The 17,016-nt window shown below is 54.3% G+C and overlaps 1 protein-coding gene across 6 annotated transcripts in view; it reads left to right on the forward strand.

Moving 5' to 3' along the window:
• The window catches only part of PYROXD2 (pyridine nucleotide-disulphide oxidoreductase domain 2), a 33,313-nt gene extending 16,659 nt beyond the window's left edge, over positions 1-16,654 (forward strand). For 2 of the 6 annotated variants that reach the window (XM_026493838.4, XM_057308460.1), the window contains exons 7-15: positions 1,000-1,061; positions 1,156-1,253; positions 3,235-3,376; positions 3,754-3,888; positions 5,181-5,253; positions 5,486-5,642; positions 7,825-7,979; positions 8,670-8,776; positions 8,941-9,357. In XM_026493838.4, coding sequence (XP_026349623.2) covers positions 1,000-1,061; positions 1,156-1,253; positions 3,235-3,376; positions 3,754-3,888; positions 5,181-5,253; positions 5,486-5,642; positions 7,825-7,979; positions 8,670-8,776; positions 8,941-9,141 — 1,130 coding nt within the window. In that variant the 3' untranslated portion in view covers positions 9,142-9,357. Of the gene's footprint in view, positions 1-999; positions 1,062-1,155; positions 1,254-3,234; positions 3,377-3,753; positions 3,889-5,180; positions 5,254-5,485; positions 5,643-7,824; positions 7,980-8,669; positions 8,777-8,872; positions 9,358-10,271; positions 10,393-11,357; positions 15,014-15,565 lie in introns of those variants that run through there. The other 4 variants (XM_044382036.3, XM_026493840.4, XM_026493841.4 and 1 more) reach the window with 4 other exon arrangements.
• Positions 16,655-17,016: the final 362 nt, after the last annotated feature.

Consider the following 17,016-nt stretch of genomic DNA (forward strand, 5'->3'; position numbering starts at 1 on the left):
AAGCGTGCTGCTATTTTCTACCATTCCTCCGGGATACGAAGTCCAGGTTAGCTTCTGTGTTCTGGAAAAGTGCTGAATGAGGTCGCTATGGCTACAAAATGGCTGCCTAACAACTACAAAACTCAGGGGCATACATAAATGAACATCAGTCCCGCAGTCCGGTCTGGTCCAGTCTCGCACGTGGGTTCCCGGCTGGGGCACATCAGCCAGCCTACCTGTGCTCCAGGTGCTTCCCACCCTCGTCCTGGAAGCAGCAGGCTGGTCCACGCATGGCCTTCTTACGTCAAAGGCAGAAGCGTGGAGGGCAAGCGCCAGTGGGCGGGCCAGTTTCAAGCGTCTGTTTGCACCCCATCTGTGAACATCCCATCGGCCGAAGCAAATCACGTGGGTGAGCCCAGAATCGAGGAGCAGGGCAGGTCACCCCAGCTACAGTGGGGAGGCACCACCTAGTCACGTGGAAAAAGTGTGCAGACACGGGGAGCGGTGAAGGATCGGAGCCAGTAGAATGTATCACAAATGCCAAAAGTAGACCTTGCCTCTCAGAGGACCAGTCCAGGGGGCTTCACGCGATCGAGTTGATTGAGCAAGCGCTGTGTGCCAGACGCTAAGCCAGGCATGGGGCCAGGATAGCTAGAGATCACAGACCATGCCCTCGGGGCTGCACTGCCCGGTGAGTCTCCGAGGCGGTGAGAATCAGCTTCCGAGCAGTGGACCGGCCAAGCTGGCCACCCCCCAGGAGATGGGCCTTACAGAGTTCAAGGTAAGGGAATAAGGTACAAGTGAACCTTTTTCCAAAAATAATTCCAACCACTAAAATGTATTCAATGCCTATGAACTTGCAAACACTTTACATACGTCATTTAATCCTTACAGTAGCTCTTGGGGATATGAAATATTACTCCCGTTTTACAGATAAAGGGACAGGAACAGCGATAGCACAGATTGGAATGACTTCTTCTTGCCTGTCTCGATTTATGTTTTACGGGTCTTCTCTTTTAGGTCGCGTGCTGGGAGCCCAGCTGCCCCAATATTACCAGGTCCTCACAGCTCCAATTACAAAGGTGAGGGGCTCCCCAGCCTCAGGCTGGACCCCACAGTGGGGACTCTCCCCACCGAGGCCCTTCTGCCCTTCTCCCTGCCATTTTGCTGTCCCAGGTTCTGGATCAATGGTTTGAGTCCGAGCCTCTAAAAGCCACTCTGGCCACGGATGCTGTGATTGGAGCCATGATGAGTCCCCACACTCCGGGGAGTGGGTGAGTGTGCGACAGGGGCGTGGGGTACAGGGGGAGCGGAGTGAATCTCGAGAGAGTGCAACAGCTGTCGCTCACCGAGCTCTCCCAGCGAGCCAGGCCCGAAGTCAAGCACTCATTGAAACCTCAAAGCAATACCTGAGAGCCATGGTTCAGAGAGGGACAGGTCTTGCCCCAAGTCACACAGCTAGTCATGGCAGAGCTGATTTCCAGCTGACCCCCCAAATCGTCCTCCTTAGCCACCACTCCCTACTGCCCCAGCAAGAAAAGCCTCTCTCCCACTGTGATGGCTCAACACCATCAGCTTCCTGCTCTTTCTCCTCCGCTTCCCCTTCTCCTCCTTTCTCTCTCTCCCTTCTACCCCCTCTTCTCTCTGTCCCTTCTTGCTATCTCTTCTCCCACAAAGTTCCACTGCCCCTCTGTCCCCCACAGATCCTTTCCCTGGGTTCCAGGACAGGCACGCACAGACGCCTTCACCAGGGTGGGGCGCTGCCTTTCCCTTTGGGGGGGCGTGTTGAGAGCTGAGCCAAGAGGGGGCAGCAAGACCCAGTGAAGTCTGTACCCGTGGTGCGACTTAATGGGCCCCTTGTGGCAGGAATGGAGGGGGTGTGTGTGTTGGGACAGAGGATGCTGCCAAGTGTTGGGCCATTTCCAGCGCATCAGAAGATGTAGTTAGAAGCTGTCAACGTGGCTTTTCTCTCAAAGGATGAGAACCACCCTTGGACGTGGCTTTTCAGCACTCATAAGCCAGCTCCAAATTCCCCAGAGGGCCATGGAAAGGGGGGTTGGCAGCAGTCACCCTTCGTTGGCCAGCTCTGTGATCCACCAGCCAGTTTGGATCTCCCGCGGGGGGCCTCCTGTCCTCTTCTCTGTGGCTCTCTGGGAGGCGCGTCTACGGCCCACGTGTGAAGTGCGCCTCTAAGTGATTTGTTTCTTCGTTAATTCCTCCAGTGAGTAGTGACGGAGCCTGACCTGTGCCAGGTGCTGAGATCCTCATAGGAGGCGTAGAGCAAGTGATGGTCGTGGAGTTCTGTGAGGGTTAGGAGTGGGGCGGAGCAGGGAAGCAACGTGTCCAGGGTCAGAGGAGGCCTCCCTGAGGAAGAGACGTTTAATCGGAGACTCTCAGGACAGGAGGAATTAGCTAAACAGACACGAGGGAGGAAGGGGCTTCTAGGCTGCCGGACCAGCCCGTGCAAACGCTGGGGGCTGAGCAGGGACCCTGTGGAGGTTTGCTTTGGCGGGAGTGCAGGCCGCAAGGGGGAGCGTGGTGAGGGATGCGGCTGGAGCCCTGGAGGCCTGTTCAGAGGCTGGCCATGGCCCCGAGAGCAGTGCTGAGCCAGCGAAGGCATCGGAGGAGAGAAGCGACAGGACTTGGCTGGGGGTTGCGGTGGGGCTCCAGGTCTGCAGGGAAGAAAGCGTGGGAGAAGGTGATCCAACTAGAAAGACACGACTGCAGGAGCTGCAGGAAGAAAGGAGAGGCCTGCACCAGGGAAGAGGCCTCAGGGAGCGGGAACTGGAAAGTTCTTTGGGAGGCAGGGTTGATGGCGCCTGACTGCACGGAGGCGGTGAGGCACGGGTGCGAGTCACGACTGGCCCCCAGCGTTCTGCGGGAAACGGAAGCTGCCGTCACCAGGATGGGGACAATGAAGGAAAAACAGGCTGGGGATGGGGAAGAGATGGGTTTCAGCTGCCGGCCAAAAAGCCCCACTCAAGTGGGAACGTCCGTCCGGGGTAGCGGGCGCTCGGCATTGCCGCCCGTGGTCGGTGCTAAAGCTCCGCCCATAGACACGGTCGCGTGGGGAGAGAACGTAGGCTCGAGGCAAAAGGCCCTTAGGGAGCCCGGAGCCCGTTTCAAGGCTGATGGGAAAGGCAGCAGGGGGCAGGGAGGGGCTGAAGGTACCAGGAAGAAAGGACTGTTTGCACCTAGAGCTCTGGGGAGTTTAAAGTGCGCCTCCAACCACTGACCCCAACCGTCTGTCCTCAGGTATGTGCTGCTACATCACGTGATGGGGGGCCTGGAGGGGGTGCAGGGGGCCTGGGGCTATGTCCAGGGGGGCATGGGTGCCCTCTCTGATGCCATCTCAAGCTCAGCCACCGCACACGGAGCAAGCGTCTTCACTGAAAAGGTGAATGCCCCCCCCGACCCTGATTATTTGCAAGGCTCCCAGTATAGAATAAAATGTCCTATTCGGAAGCTTCTTCATTTTACTGATGCACGAAGTGAGGCTTTGGAATCAAGGGGCAAGTTTACGCAGCCTGTTAATGGCTGAGCAGCTGTCAACCAGGTCCTGTTCTCCTGACCACCCCCTTTGAAGGCTCTGGCCCCTAAGCCCCATTAGAGCTGAGCCTTTGCGTTGGAGCGGGTGGACTGCCGCAGAGCCGGCGTGGGTCCAGATGGGGAAGCTGTGAGTATCCACGAGCAGCACAGACTGGAAACCCCCCAAGCTCCAACCTGTGTTTTCCTTCCTGGGGGGTTTCCGGGGCCTGCCTCTGGGGGCTCTAGACGGTGGCTACCGTGCTGGTGAGCAACGAAGGGCGCGTCCAAGGAGTCGTGCTGCAAGACGGCTCGGAGGTGAGGAGCAAAGTGGTGCTGTCCAACGCGTCCCCGCAGGCCACCTTCCTGAAGCTGACCCCACAGGTGAGGCCTGGGGGCCGGGCACAGGATGTCCGCGGGGGGTGTTGGTCCAGGGCACGGGGACCGCATGAGGACGGGAGACGCAAGTGCCAGGTCTCCGCACTGGGGGAAGCCAGTCCCTCTCTCCCCCACCCAACAGGCAGGGAGCAAGCAGGGAAGAAGCCTCACACGTGAGGAGAAGGGTCCAGGGGCATGAGGTGACCTAGGCCATGCAGCTGGCAATTGGCAGAACCAGAGCTAGAACCGGGTCCGACTTCCCATCCGGAGTTAGCCTCCCGCCCTGACGCGCTGCTCTAACCAACTCCGACTCCACTGTCTGTGTCGGTTGCCTGTGGCCGTTATCAGAGCTGCGTGAAACAACCACACAGCTTCTGGGCCTTTAATAAGAAATACTGACTTAGCACGCAGAACCGGAGAGTTCAGTTGAACTTGGCTGAGCTCGGCTGCTCTGGGCTTGCTCACGCACCTGCCGTCAGCTGTGGGTCAACCAGTGGGCCCCGCTCACCTTGCTGGCCTCGCTCCTGTGCCCAGGCTGGCTGGCTGTGCCAAGTCCGAGACAGTTTCTGCTGGAATGACCGGGTGGACTAGCTCCGCTCTGTGTGTCTTTCATTCTCCAGTATGATAAGTCCAGGCATTTCTCAGGGTCTGGCCGAGGGCAAAAGTGAGCAAACTCGCTCATGCAGGTGGTTTTCAGGATTCTGTTTGCATCCTAGTTACTAATGGTCACCTTGTCCCAAACCCAGAGTCACAGTGGGAAGATGTTACAAAGGTGTGCGGATACAGGGAGGGGTGAGGATTGGGGGCAATTTTTGTAACCGATCGCACCTTCCCTGTCACCAAAACCTATGATAATACGTTTATGAGTATGACCTCCCAGCCATTCTTGGGACTACTTGGGGAGACAAGGCACCACTTTTTCTGAGTGATTCCACTAAGAAAATTCAACAAACATCAGTTCAAAAGCATCTTGCTTAGATAATTCTGAGATAATCAAGACTTCCAAGAGCTTACAGACCAGAGGAGAAAAGGGGCTTTCAGCCCATTGGCCATATCCAAAGTAGGAGTTGGTGTGGGCCATTTACATTTGCTCTGGGAGTTCAGAGGAAGAAGTGGTTAGTGATGAGCTGGGGCGGGGGATCCAGGAGAGCTTCACAGAGGAGGTGCTTTGGCTGAGCTCTGAAAGATGGAAAGGATTTCTGGCAGTGGAGGTTGGGGGACCACCCTGAGCAAAGGAAGAAGGCAGCCCCCTTAGGGCCTCAGCCATCCCCAGGCCTTTTCATGGGACCTTCTTCCAGGAATGGCTTCCTAAGGAGTTCGTGGAGAAAATCTCCCAGCTGGACACCAAGTCACCTGCTACCAAGATCAACGGTAAGAGGTCCGCAGACTGCAGAGCTGTCTCTTTTGACATTATCAGAGTGAGAAATCTCCCGGTGTGGGAAAAACTCATCATCATCTCTAGTCCCTCACCTCCACCCTGCCCCCCCATACTTTTTTTTTCCAATCCACCGCTTGGGTGACCGGGGTGATGGGTAGATAAGGAGGATCCTGGTGGTCAAGGACACAGGCCTTTGGGCCCTCACCCTCCTCTTTGGTCCCTCAGTGGCTGTCGACAGGCTGCCTGATTTCCTGGCGGCCCCCAATGCTCCTGGAGGCCAGCCACTGCCCCATCACCAGTGCTCCATCCACCTGAACTGTGAAGACACACTCCTCCTCCACCAGGCCTTCGAGGATGCCATGGAGGGCCTGCCTTCCCACAGGTGGGTGGGTCCTGGGCTTTGTGTCCCCTGGGACACTCCTACACGCATGGGCACGTGGGGCGGAGGTGCCTGTCCAGACGCAGCGAGGATTGCCTCTTACTTCTGGTGTTTAACAGTCAGAGGGTCTTCAGATCTGCCGAAATCCACACCTAAGTTCTAAGGATAGGAAGTACATCCCAGGCGACAAATCAGTGGCCAGGGCAGGTAAGGAGTAAAGAGTAGGACGCCGTGCAGCCAAGCGTCACAGATTAGCAGAAGGGGCAAAGGATGGCAGGGAGAACAGCACTGGCATTTGGGAAGAATTGGAGAAAATGCTTTCTAGGAGAGAAGGGGTCTCTCTGACTCACAGCCCATCAGAGGGCACGCGCTCATCCGATCCCCCTGCTTTGTATTCTCTTGTCTCTGATAAGCTGCCTTCATGCAAAACTTGTGGAAGCATTTCCTACCTCCCGGTATCTCCATCCTTCCGGGAACAGGCAGGGATGTTACAGGAGTATCTTTCCGTACTGTCAGCTGTCCACCAAAGCTTGTTGAAAACCTGTCCTGTGTGGGACTCTGTAGTGAGTATGGGTTAGGGGAGTTGGGGGTCAGGCAGGGGCCTGCAACAGACACAAAGCTTATCATAGGGCAGGCACACAGATATTTATAGCATGACGTAAGGAGGATGTGCGCCCTGGGAGAAGGCTAGAAGGCAATGTCCATTTATTCGTTCATAACTATTTTGGAGCCCCTACTCTGTATCAGGCTCAGTCCAGGGACCTGGGCACAGAGCAGCAAGCAAAGCCAACATGGCCTCTGCCCTCGGTTCACTGACCTTCTTTGGTGGAAGGCAAGGCAATCAACAAACATGCATGGATAGTATGGAGAAAAATAGATCAGAGGAACAGATGGTTCGCTAGTCTTCACGAGGTGGTCAGGAAAGAAAGGCATCTCTGACAGCATGGCGTTTGAGCTGAGACCCAAAGGAAATGAGAATAAAAGTCTTATAAATATCTGAGGAAGAATATCCAGGCAGAGGACAAGTCACGTGCAAAGGCCCTGGGGCAGGAGTGGACTGCTGTGTTGGAGGTACAGGGATGTAGCCAGAGAGGCTGGAGAAAGAGAACCTGGGAGCGAGGGGAGGTGGGGAGGGTCCTAGAGCTGCAGCTGGGCCTTGTCAGCCACTCCTGGCTTTTACTCCTGGAAAGTTTGTGCTGAGCCTGACTTCCATTTTAGAAAGACCACTCTGGCCACTGTTTGGAGGAAAAAAGGCATCTGTTGCAGTTGGTTACTATTGCAGAGTCCAAAGGACAGGAGTCGGTGGTCTGGCCCAAAGTGGGGACGGTGGAAGTGACGAGAAGTGGCCAGACACTGAGTATTTGAAGATGAAGTCGGCAGCGTTTGCTGCTGGAGAGGAAGTAGGTTGCGAGCAAAAGAGGTGCCACCGGAAGATGGTGTTTGTCTTTATAAACACGGGGAGCCTGGTATGGGGGGGAGGAGCAGGCTTTAGGCATTCGGGTTTGGACAAGTTGCTTTAGAGATGCCTGGTGGCCATGCAGGTTCAGAGGATACATGGCAAGTGAGGGATGCAGGCTGAAAGGGCATTTCCCGTGGCCTCGAAGGTGGTCCGATTTGGAGATTAGAGGGCAAAATGTGCTCCAAGCAGACAGGGCATTGTGAGCAGGGGCGGGGCTGGAAACAGGTCGGGGTTCTGTTGGGTGGCCGCAGCCCCAGCAGCTCTGGTCGGCGCAGGCTGGTCAGGGAAAGGTGGGCAGACGGGGGTAACCTGGGTTGAAATCTGGCCATGCGAGCACCTGCTGCTCTGGGCCTGGCCCCTTCCCTCGGGCGTGCTGTCTGCTGGGCCTGGAGAGGTTTGAGACCCGCCGGAGTGTGGGCTGTGGTGGAGGCAGGTGGGGGCAGGCACGCAGGTCAGGGAGGCTGAGTGGGACCTGAGACCCCGGGCGGTGGCGGCTGGGGCGGGGGGGTGCCTCAGGGGCTGGGAGCTCCCTGGGTGGTCTGGATCGACCCGGGGGTACGCAGCCCGCGCAGGAGAGCACCCGGCCACAGCCCCACAGGCACCACATCGTCTCACCCCAGGCCTTCCTTCCTTTTGTCGCTGTCCCCTCAGAGCCGCTCCCGGCCCCTTCCCTCGGGGCAGCTGCTGCTCTTCACACCTGACCCTCTTTCCTCCCCTCTGCGGCAGGCCTATGATTGAACTCTGCATCCCTTCCTCGCTGGACCCCACCCTGGCTCCCCCCGGCTGCCATGTGGTCTCCCTCTTCACTCAGTACACGCCCTACACGCTGGCTGGGGGCAAGGTGTGGGACGAGCAGGAGAGAAGCGCATATGCAGACAGAGGTAAAGCCGGCAGACTGTCCTGTCTCCACAGTGACAGCCGGGACCCCTCCCCTGCTGATTGCCCCATTCAGGATTAACAGCTGTGAAGTCCTGTCCCAGAGGGAGAGAAGCACCCAACGGAACCTAAGTCAGCACAGTGAATGCCTGCTGGGGCCAGACACTGGGCTAAGAAAGCCTAGAAGACACATTTCCTGTCCTTAAGTTGCTCACAGTCCAGTCGCGGTTTGGGGAAAACCAATCTCACAATACAACGTACTATGTGAACCGAAGGAGGAAGCTGTTTGCCAGAGAGACACGGAGAGCTTTCCAAAGGAAGGGACATTTGAGCTGGGTTGTAAAGGATGAATAGGAGTTGGCCAGACAGCAGTGGGCATTCCAAGCAAAGAAACAACTTGAGCAAAGCAAGGAGGCGAGAAAGCTTTGCATATTCATGGGAGACAAGTAACTTTGTGGTCAGGGTTGGGGTGAACAGGTGGCAAAGTAGGGTAGACCCACAGGCCTTTGTAATGAATTATTTACTTGTCCATGGACTGTTTTTATTTTTTGCTTATTGAGATATGATTTGCATATGATAAACCCATTTTAAGTGTGTAGTTTAATGAATTTTCATGAAGTTGCCAAGTTGTGGAATCCTAGCAGCTCCTCTTCGTCCTCCTCACACCATCTTATTCTCTGCTGTTTGGTACCCAGTGTTCGACTGCATCGAGGCCTATGCCCCTGGCTTCAAGGGCTCCGTGGTGGGCAGGGACATCCTCACGCCACCTGATTTGGAGAGAATCTTCGGGCTTCCTGGAGGGGTGAGTATAAGACTGGGGGTCCTTCATCACATTCTTCTCCCTGCACCCCCACCCCTGGCATGCCCGCTCGGCTTTCCCTTGTCCCTCCACACCCAGCCTGTATCGGGAAGGGAGGATGGTGCAGAGACCACAGTGGAAGGGGACAGAGAAATGGTCCGTCCCAGGGAGTGCGGAGAAGTGAGGAGATCAGACAGGAGAGACGGTGCCTGCTGAGCATGTCACCAGGACAGTGGCCCCCCTATCTGGACATCCATGGCCACCTCTCCCATCCGCCTTTCTTCAGAGGGAGCTCCCGTCTTAAGGCTTTGGATTTGCCTCTGATTTATCAAAACCTTGTGGAGACTGGGGGCAGAGGGACCAGCTAGGAGGCCAGGTCCATACGACAGCCACCAGTTTCACGGGGCTCCTGGTGGCTTCCGTGGGGCGAGGCCAAACGGAGGCAGGCTGCACGTGCACCAGCCTCCAGAGGCTTAGGATGAAAAAAATGTAACACATCTCATTAATAATTTTTATATCAATCACATGTTGAAATGATCATGTTTTGTATCTATTAGGTTAAATAAAATATATTGTTGACATTCATTTCACCGGTTTCTTTTTAAATTGTAATGTGGTTCCTAGAAAATAAGAATTGCATACGTGGCTCATGTTATGTTTGTATTGGACAGCGCTGGTCTGGAAATAGTGGACCAGGCAGTGGGGAGGGAGCGGAGCGGAGGGAGAGGGGAGGCGTAGGGCCGGCAGAACTGAGAAGTCTCGGTACAATGTGCTTACAGAGGTCTGGCCGGGGTGACAGGAAGGGTCTGCCTGGAGGCCCAGGCAGGGAAGGGGATGCCACCACCAAGGTGGGGAAGGTGGGAGAGAGCAGACTAGGCAGGGCAGGACAAGCTCAGCTTGGGACACGCTGAGAGGGTTAGCCAGAGGGCCATCCCTGTGGTGACGTCCGGCAGGTGTCAGTCTTCTTGTCTAGACCTGTCCCGTGAATCTGAACTTCCCCCTGGCACTTGCTCCCCATTTCCTGGCTGCTCGGACCCAGGCCAGGGGACCAGAACTGAGCTCGAGTCCCTTGACCCTTGCCTGCCATCTACGGTGACTCTGCTGGGATATGAACCCCCAGGGCCCCAGGCTCAAGCGGGTGTCATGGCCAAGGCTGCCAAAATAAGTCAAATCCTCCATTTTTCAAACACAGGAGGATTTATAGTCCTCAGCAAAACCCATAAAATCTCCCTCTTCTTTCCCCTTTCAGTTCCCTCCTACCCTGAAGGTGCTCCTCACCTTTATTTCGTCCTGAAAAGTGCTCTGGAAAACTCCATCCCCAGCCCGAGGACATGCACCTGTTCTCTCTCTTTCCCTCCTCTTTCTGCTTCATAAGAATCCAAGAAAACATGCTGGAAGGAGAAGAACCTTCCTGGGAGGGGAGGAGAGGGAGAAATGCGCAAAGGCGGTGAAGCCGCTAACGCTCCTATGTTAACCGCCACGGCCCTGCCTCCCGCAGAACATCTTCCACTGCGCCATGACCCTGGACCAGCTCTACTTTGCCCGCCCCACGCCCCTGCACTCCAGCTACCGCTGTCCCCTCCGGGGCCTGTATCTCTGTGGAAGCGGCGCCCACCCCGGTGAGTGCCCCTGGGCCCCTTCCTTGTGCTGCTGGGATCAGCAGTGTGGGAGGCAGGGGGAGAGGGGGGCGAGCAGGGACCTCCCACGAGAACAAGTCGTCCCCCATACTCAGGCTTCTCAGGAGAGGCGCAGCAGGGGCCTCTGCCAGCTGGCCATACCCTCCACCCTCAGGGTAGCTCACACCTCCTCCTCGCAAGGTCTGAGACTGGGTCGCAGAGATGGCCCTCCAAATGCCAGTTTTGGGCTGAGAGAGACCCATGTCCCTGAATCCCCCCTCCAGAGTTTAGACCCCTACAGGTTGGTAATGTTGCGTTTCTCAATTAAAAATTTTTCCCCGGGGGCGCCTGGGTGGCTCAGTCGTTAAGCGCCTGCCTTTGGCTCAGGACGTGATCCCAGCGTTCCGGGATCGAGCCCCACATCAGGCTCCTCCACTAGGAGCCTGCTTCTTCCTCTCCCACTCCCCCTGCTTGTGTTCCCTCTCTCGCTGGCTGTCTCTCTCTGTCAAATAAATAAATAATAAATAAATAAATAAATAAATAAATAAATAAATAAATAAATAAATCTTTTAAAAAAAAAAATCTTCCCGGCCTCTACTCCAAGCCTAACTGACCTGGCCAAGGCTGCCATTGGCTCTGGACACGTCCCAGAGAGGTCTGTACTCCCACAGCTTCCCCCTCACACCCTGAGTCTCCCCAGTTTCGCCACCTAGCACCCTGACCTCCAGACTGAGGGGGGCACTTGCTTGGGCTGCGCGCTGGGCCCCCTGCTCAGAGCTCTGGTGGAAGAGGATGGGAGGCGAGCCCAGAATCCGTCCTAATAGTCATCCCGGGGGCTTCTGACGCCCGCAGTCCGAGCACCGGCCCCCAGGGACCCCCGCTCAGCTTCCCTGCAAGCCCTGGCCCGGCCTGCTCCCTGGGGAGGGTTGTGAGCACAGCTTAGTTCTTCCTGGGTGATTGCCTTCCAGGAGGAGGCGTCATGGGAGCCGCTGGACACAATGCAGCCCATGTTGTCTTCAGAGACCTCAAGAGCATGTGACCTGAACCAACTCTGACCTTGAGATTTTAAGCCCCTATTGGGTCAGCGTCCCAGGATATGGCCGGGGGCCGACAAGCCCTCATGCTCAAGCCACGTACAGGTTATGTTTGACACTTGTGAGCCTTGCACCCCAGACTTCCTAGATGAACTGGTGTTGTTTTATCAAAATGAGTGTTTTACATAGTTTGTGGGTTTTTTCTGTATCTTTTCTATGTATTAGTAGGTATTTGCATTTGTTCCCTAGGTTAGCTTTCTCTGTGTGTTCGTCAGTGCACGGGACTATGTGATAACAGGTGGGGTAAGCTTGTCCGGGAGACTCAGCCTTCTCACCTCGGCTCCAAACAGTCCACGTGACCGCAGAAGACTTCAGTGCAAGCGCCCCTGCTCACTGCTGGGTCCCACTATCGGCTACACCAGGGGACTGGCCTGGGGAGGCCTCATCTACTGCTGTCACATTCCTGGCAAACTGTAAGAAAGGACCCAATTCCCTGACGAGCCACAGAGCCATCCATAGGGGCCAGGGGTCCGAACGAAGTTTGGCATCTCAAGCCATCAAAACCAGCTGTCAGGAAACAGCAGTCAAGGGTAAGGGCGAAGTGGATGCAGCTGAGGGCCACCTGGGAGCTCACATTCCTGATTCGAGAACGTTCAACCTCCTACCTCCCATGAGCTATACCTGGCACATCACTAAACCCTTTAGGTGGAAACCCGTGTTACTCTCAAGTGAATTGGGACGTCGCTCTTCATCAGAAAGATTCATACAGACGCCCCATAGGTGACGCGGCTCTCCGGGCCTGCTTCTCCGATTCCAGCAGCCAGGGCTGCTGTGGTCCAGGGAGCCCCAGCGGCAGCGGGGAGGCAGAAGGTTCTCGGGGCATCTGTTTCCTCCCCTATCCAGGAACATTTCTACAGACTGACATACAGCCATGTCATTACTTAGTCTTGCTCAGCTCAGATTTTCCATCTGTAAAGGGGCTGCTTTAAAGATCAAGACAAGAGGTCACGCTTTGGTCCAGGATCGGGCGCGCCGTCAGCACTCAGTCCGCGGCGGCGGTCTGGCTGCTAAGCCTGTCGGTGAAGGTGCTGCTGTCGTTTCTGTGTCCTGCAGAAGGGGAGCTCCTCAGCGTTGTTTAAGCTGGCGCCCAGGCCTGAAACCCGCCTGCAAGCGGCAGCATGACGAGAGTGGAGCAGAGTGACCTGTGAGTCCACGGAGGTTTTTCTGGAAGAAGGGCAGCCACACTAAGGTCCCTATTCGGCTCTGGCACAAGTGACCCTCTGAGCCTGTTGAAGATCTCTTTCTGGTCGAGATGCACTTTTCTCACTTGCCCTCAAGCCCCCACTGGCTTCCTCCCGGGCACCCAAGGGGGGGAAATGTTTGGAAGAGCGGGAGGAAGGGAGGGAGGGAGAGGCATGTGGGGTGGAGGGCAAGTGCTGAAATCCCTAGTCAGACAGGTCTTCCTTCCCTGCGAAGTCAGGTGCCTGGTTTCCGTCCCCCGTCTCAGCACCCCCGCTCCCGGCACTGGCGAACGAGGAGCAGAACTGAATGGCACACAGGCACCTGCCCAGTCCCCGGAGCCTGGGGCCCAGCTCTTCTGCTCTGGGGCTTCAGAGTGTCGGTGATGGGGGTGGGCTGGTGAATAAAGGTCACAAACGCTTGTAGGAATGTAAGAAAATTTTAAAACATAATAAGACAGAACATAAAAAGCAAACACAATCTTGCCTGCGGAGAAAATCACCGCTACTATTTACTTCCAGTCTTTTAGATCGTTCGGATCATGTTCCGTATCCGCATGTGGGTTTTACATCTTCATTTCATTTTAATTCATGTCATGAGCATTTTTCAGTCATAAAAATTCATTGAAAACAATATTTTTCATAGCTGCCTGATGCTCTCTTGTAAGGACGTGCCATAACTGGTGATGGGGCACTGAGCTTGGCCTCGGCCTTGACCACTAACCAGCAGCAGCCTCAGGCCTGAAAGCCGCTCTTGAACTGCGTCGACGTCTCCTTGAGGGATTCGCCAGCGTGTCTGCCTGGGTGCAGCCGCTGTCCAGCCACACATTCCCTCACGGAGGAGCACAGAGGACAAGTGGAAAGAAGGGAAAGAGCATTCTTCGCACAGAGAGGAAACGTTTCCCACTGTTTGGTGACTTCCTGTCCCTGGGAAGATGACATTTGGCCCAGACTAAAAGATACGATCGATGGATCGGGCTCGGCACTATGGGGTGCCTTGGCTCCTACGAGCCCCTGGCAGGCCCCCCGGCCGAGCAAGGGGGATTGGGATTTCCCTAAGTGCTGACTGCAAATTGGCCGTGGATCGGGCAATGGGTCCCTTGTTGACTTCAGAATGTGAAACTTTACAAGGATAAATAAGTCGGTGCCATACTGTTACCTGATTTACAGTTGCCCGTTCCCCCCAGAGCGGTAGGGAACACTTCCTCCGAGGCACCGTTGTCTAAAAACCCAAAGTGCCTAGGAGCCTCACCTGGTTAAGTCATTAGGTCACGTGGGCAGCCCCTCCTGCTCCGATGGCCCCTGGGTGATGGTGTCCAGCGTCCGGGTGAGAAGTGAGGTTTATAGCCCTGGGGGGAATTAGGGCGTCCTCGTTGGAGGAATGACAGATGTGGCTGGCCGAGCCACCTGCAGGCCTTGGGAATGTGCATTTTTCTGACACATGTTCTGTTTGCAAAGCATTTGACAATGCTGAGTTTTCTGTGGGACACTGACATCATGTCCACGGCAAAAGCAGAGATGAGACTTGCCCGAGCACAGGGCAGCATTCTGTGGGGGATTGGAAAAACATGAAATAAAAAGGAACACAAAATGCAAATGAGAAACTCAAATGGACAGCAAATCTGAAAAAATATTAACTTCACCAAGAATCGATGAAATGCAATTACAACTAAACTACCATGTTTTGCTTATAAAACTGAGGAAGATTCTTGTAACAGAAACTTGCCAGGGTGGGCAGAGCAGATGCTCTCCTGCATAAATTTGTATTTGATGAGGCACAAAACCAACATTCAAAAGTCAACCCATTTGGTGGGCGACTCAACCTCTTGTTATGTAGCCTAAGGAAAATATCAGAGGTGTCCCGAAAGACACACAAAATATGTATGCCCTGCACCCCACCAATCCAGCCCCGGGTACATATCCAGCAGACATGCTTATGTGTGTTCACAAAAGACACATACTAAGCCCCTCCTGGCAGCACTGTTTGTAATACCTCCAAACTGGAAACTACCCACGTGCCCATCAACAGTAGAACGAACAAGTCAGTTGTGGTATATCCGTACTGTGGACTCCTATTCAGCGATGAGACGACGTAGACCCACGTGCCCCAAGACCGTGTTGAGTCAAGAAAACCAGATACAGGGGCGCCTGGGTGGCTCAGTCTTTTAGTGTCTGCCTTCAGCTCAGGTCGTGATCCCGGCGTTCTGGGATCGAGCCCCACATCAGGCTCCTCTGCTGGGAGCCTGCTTCTTCCTCTCCCACTCCCCCTGCTTGTGTTCCCTCTCTCGCTGGCTGTCTCTCTGTCTGTCAAATAAATAAATAAAATCTTTAAAAACAAAAAACAAGTAAAAAGTAATCTCTGCTGTTAAAGATCCACCTTTGAGGGTGTTAGGAACTGGAAGGGAGACTGAGGAGGGCTCTGGGGTGCTGGTAATGTTCTGGTGTTTGATTTGTGTGATGGTTACACACATGTGTTCAGTCTACAAAAAATTCATGGAGCTCTACACTTAGGATGTTGCCGTTTTCTGTCCGTATGTTATACCTGAATAGAAAGTTAAAAAGAAAGCAGCTTGGTGCCTGGCACAAAATGATTTTGCTTACTAGCATCATTACCGCAAAGCTCTTACTTACTGGCAAAGCCCTAGCTCTGAGTCTAGACTAGGATGGGGAATGACGAGGAGGGTAAAAAGGAAAAAAAGAGGGGAAAGGACAGGAGGGATGTGGTGGACAGACCCTCAAAGTGCCCCTACCCACGACCCCTTCTTCCTGCTGTTCCTCCCCATGTGTGACTCCTCCCTTTGAGTGTGGGCAGGACCTGTGACTTGCTTCTAACCAACAGACTATGACAAAGGTGATGGGATGTATGTGACTGTGTCATGAAAGATAACAGTGCCTGTCTTGCAGGAAGCTCTCTCTCCCCGGCTGGCTGTGAGGAAGCAGGGGCCACGTTGTGAAGCCCTACATGGCAAGTCACTGAGGTGGCCTTCAGGTTCTGAGAACAGCCAACAGCCAGCAAAAAAGCCTGAAGCCCTCAGTCCTACAGGCTGAAGGAACTGAATGCTGCCAACAGCCGTGTGAGCAGGGAAATGGCTCCTTCCCCAGTTGAGTCTCCAGATGACAGTGCAGCCCTGGCCTATGCCTGGATTGCAGCCCCGTGAGACCATAAGCAGAGGATCCAGCTATACCTGCCGGGAGTCCTGACCTATATAAACCATGAGTTAATAAATGGGTATTGTTTTAAGTTTGCGGTAATGTGTTACACAGCAACAGATGATGCAAGAGAGGCCAGCCAGATCTGGGCACAAAATGTTTCTGAGAATACAAATTTAATTTGTGGCCCTAGATCACAAAATATTTCCATTTAAAATGACCCTGTGATATGGAAGTCTCTTGGTGGGGCTATGCCTGGAGTCAGCCATCACTGAGCTCAACAGTCAGACAGACCTGGGTTTGGATCCTGACTCTAGTGACATTTGACCTGAGCTAAGTTTCTTTACTCTTTTGAGTCTCAGTTTCTTCCAATCAATGGGGATCATGATATTTTGCGTGACACGAGGCATACAACAAAGATCAGGTTTTTTTCTTCCTTACAAAATGACATGCTGCCACACTGAGAAGCAGCGTGCTCAGACAGGGTGAGAGGCAGTCTGGAACATTCTGGGCCCACCTGAAGTAAAGGAATGAAATTAAAGCTACTATATGAAGAACTGGAGCAAGATCTCCTTTGGTTCGGGTTTGGAGATCTCTCAGAAAGAGGACCCCCAAGTTAAGAGCTTCTTTTCTGGGACAGCAGCACACACACACACACACACGTACACACACGCACACACACACGTACACCTCTACAATAAACTACACCAACTCACACACACAGATCAATATGTCAGGGCAAGAGAGAAAGAAGCAGGCAGGGCCGTTTGCCAAAGACAGAATTGGTGTGTGGGCTGCTGAGCTGTATTTCTGGTCCAATAAATCAATCTGCCTTGAATGAGCTCCTGCGACTCCATGACTGTAATTGGAGCTACCTTCCTCCGGGGCTGTTTGTTACGTTCAAGGTCAGGTGACAAGTACAGGTTTTCAGAGTCAGGCACAGTCAATCTTCACCTGCCTCTGGGAAGAGCTCTGCAATATCTGGAGTATCAGCTAAAAACTAGTCCGTCTGCGAGCTGCGGAAAACTTGGTAGGAATAGAATTGAACTAACCTCTCATTTCTCTCCTTGTTAGATTTCCAAGCTCACGTCAACATTCTCCCTAGGATGCCTCCTCTAAAAACAACGTCTCCATTAATTTGCAATTTGTTGAGTCTTGCTGTAGCAGAAGGATCTGGGCACCAACCCCCCCCCCAAAAAAAAACC

The sequence above is a fragment of the Ursus arctos genome, unplaced genomic scaffold (assembly GCF_023065955.2).
Source record: "Ursus arctos isolate Adak ecotype North America unplaced genomic scaffold, UrsArc2.0 scaffold_7, whole genome shotgun sequence".
Taxonomy (NCBI): domain Eukaryota; kingdom Metazoa; phylum Chordata; class Mammalia; order Carnivora; family Ursidae; genus Ursus; species Ursus arctos.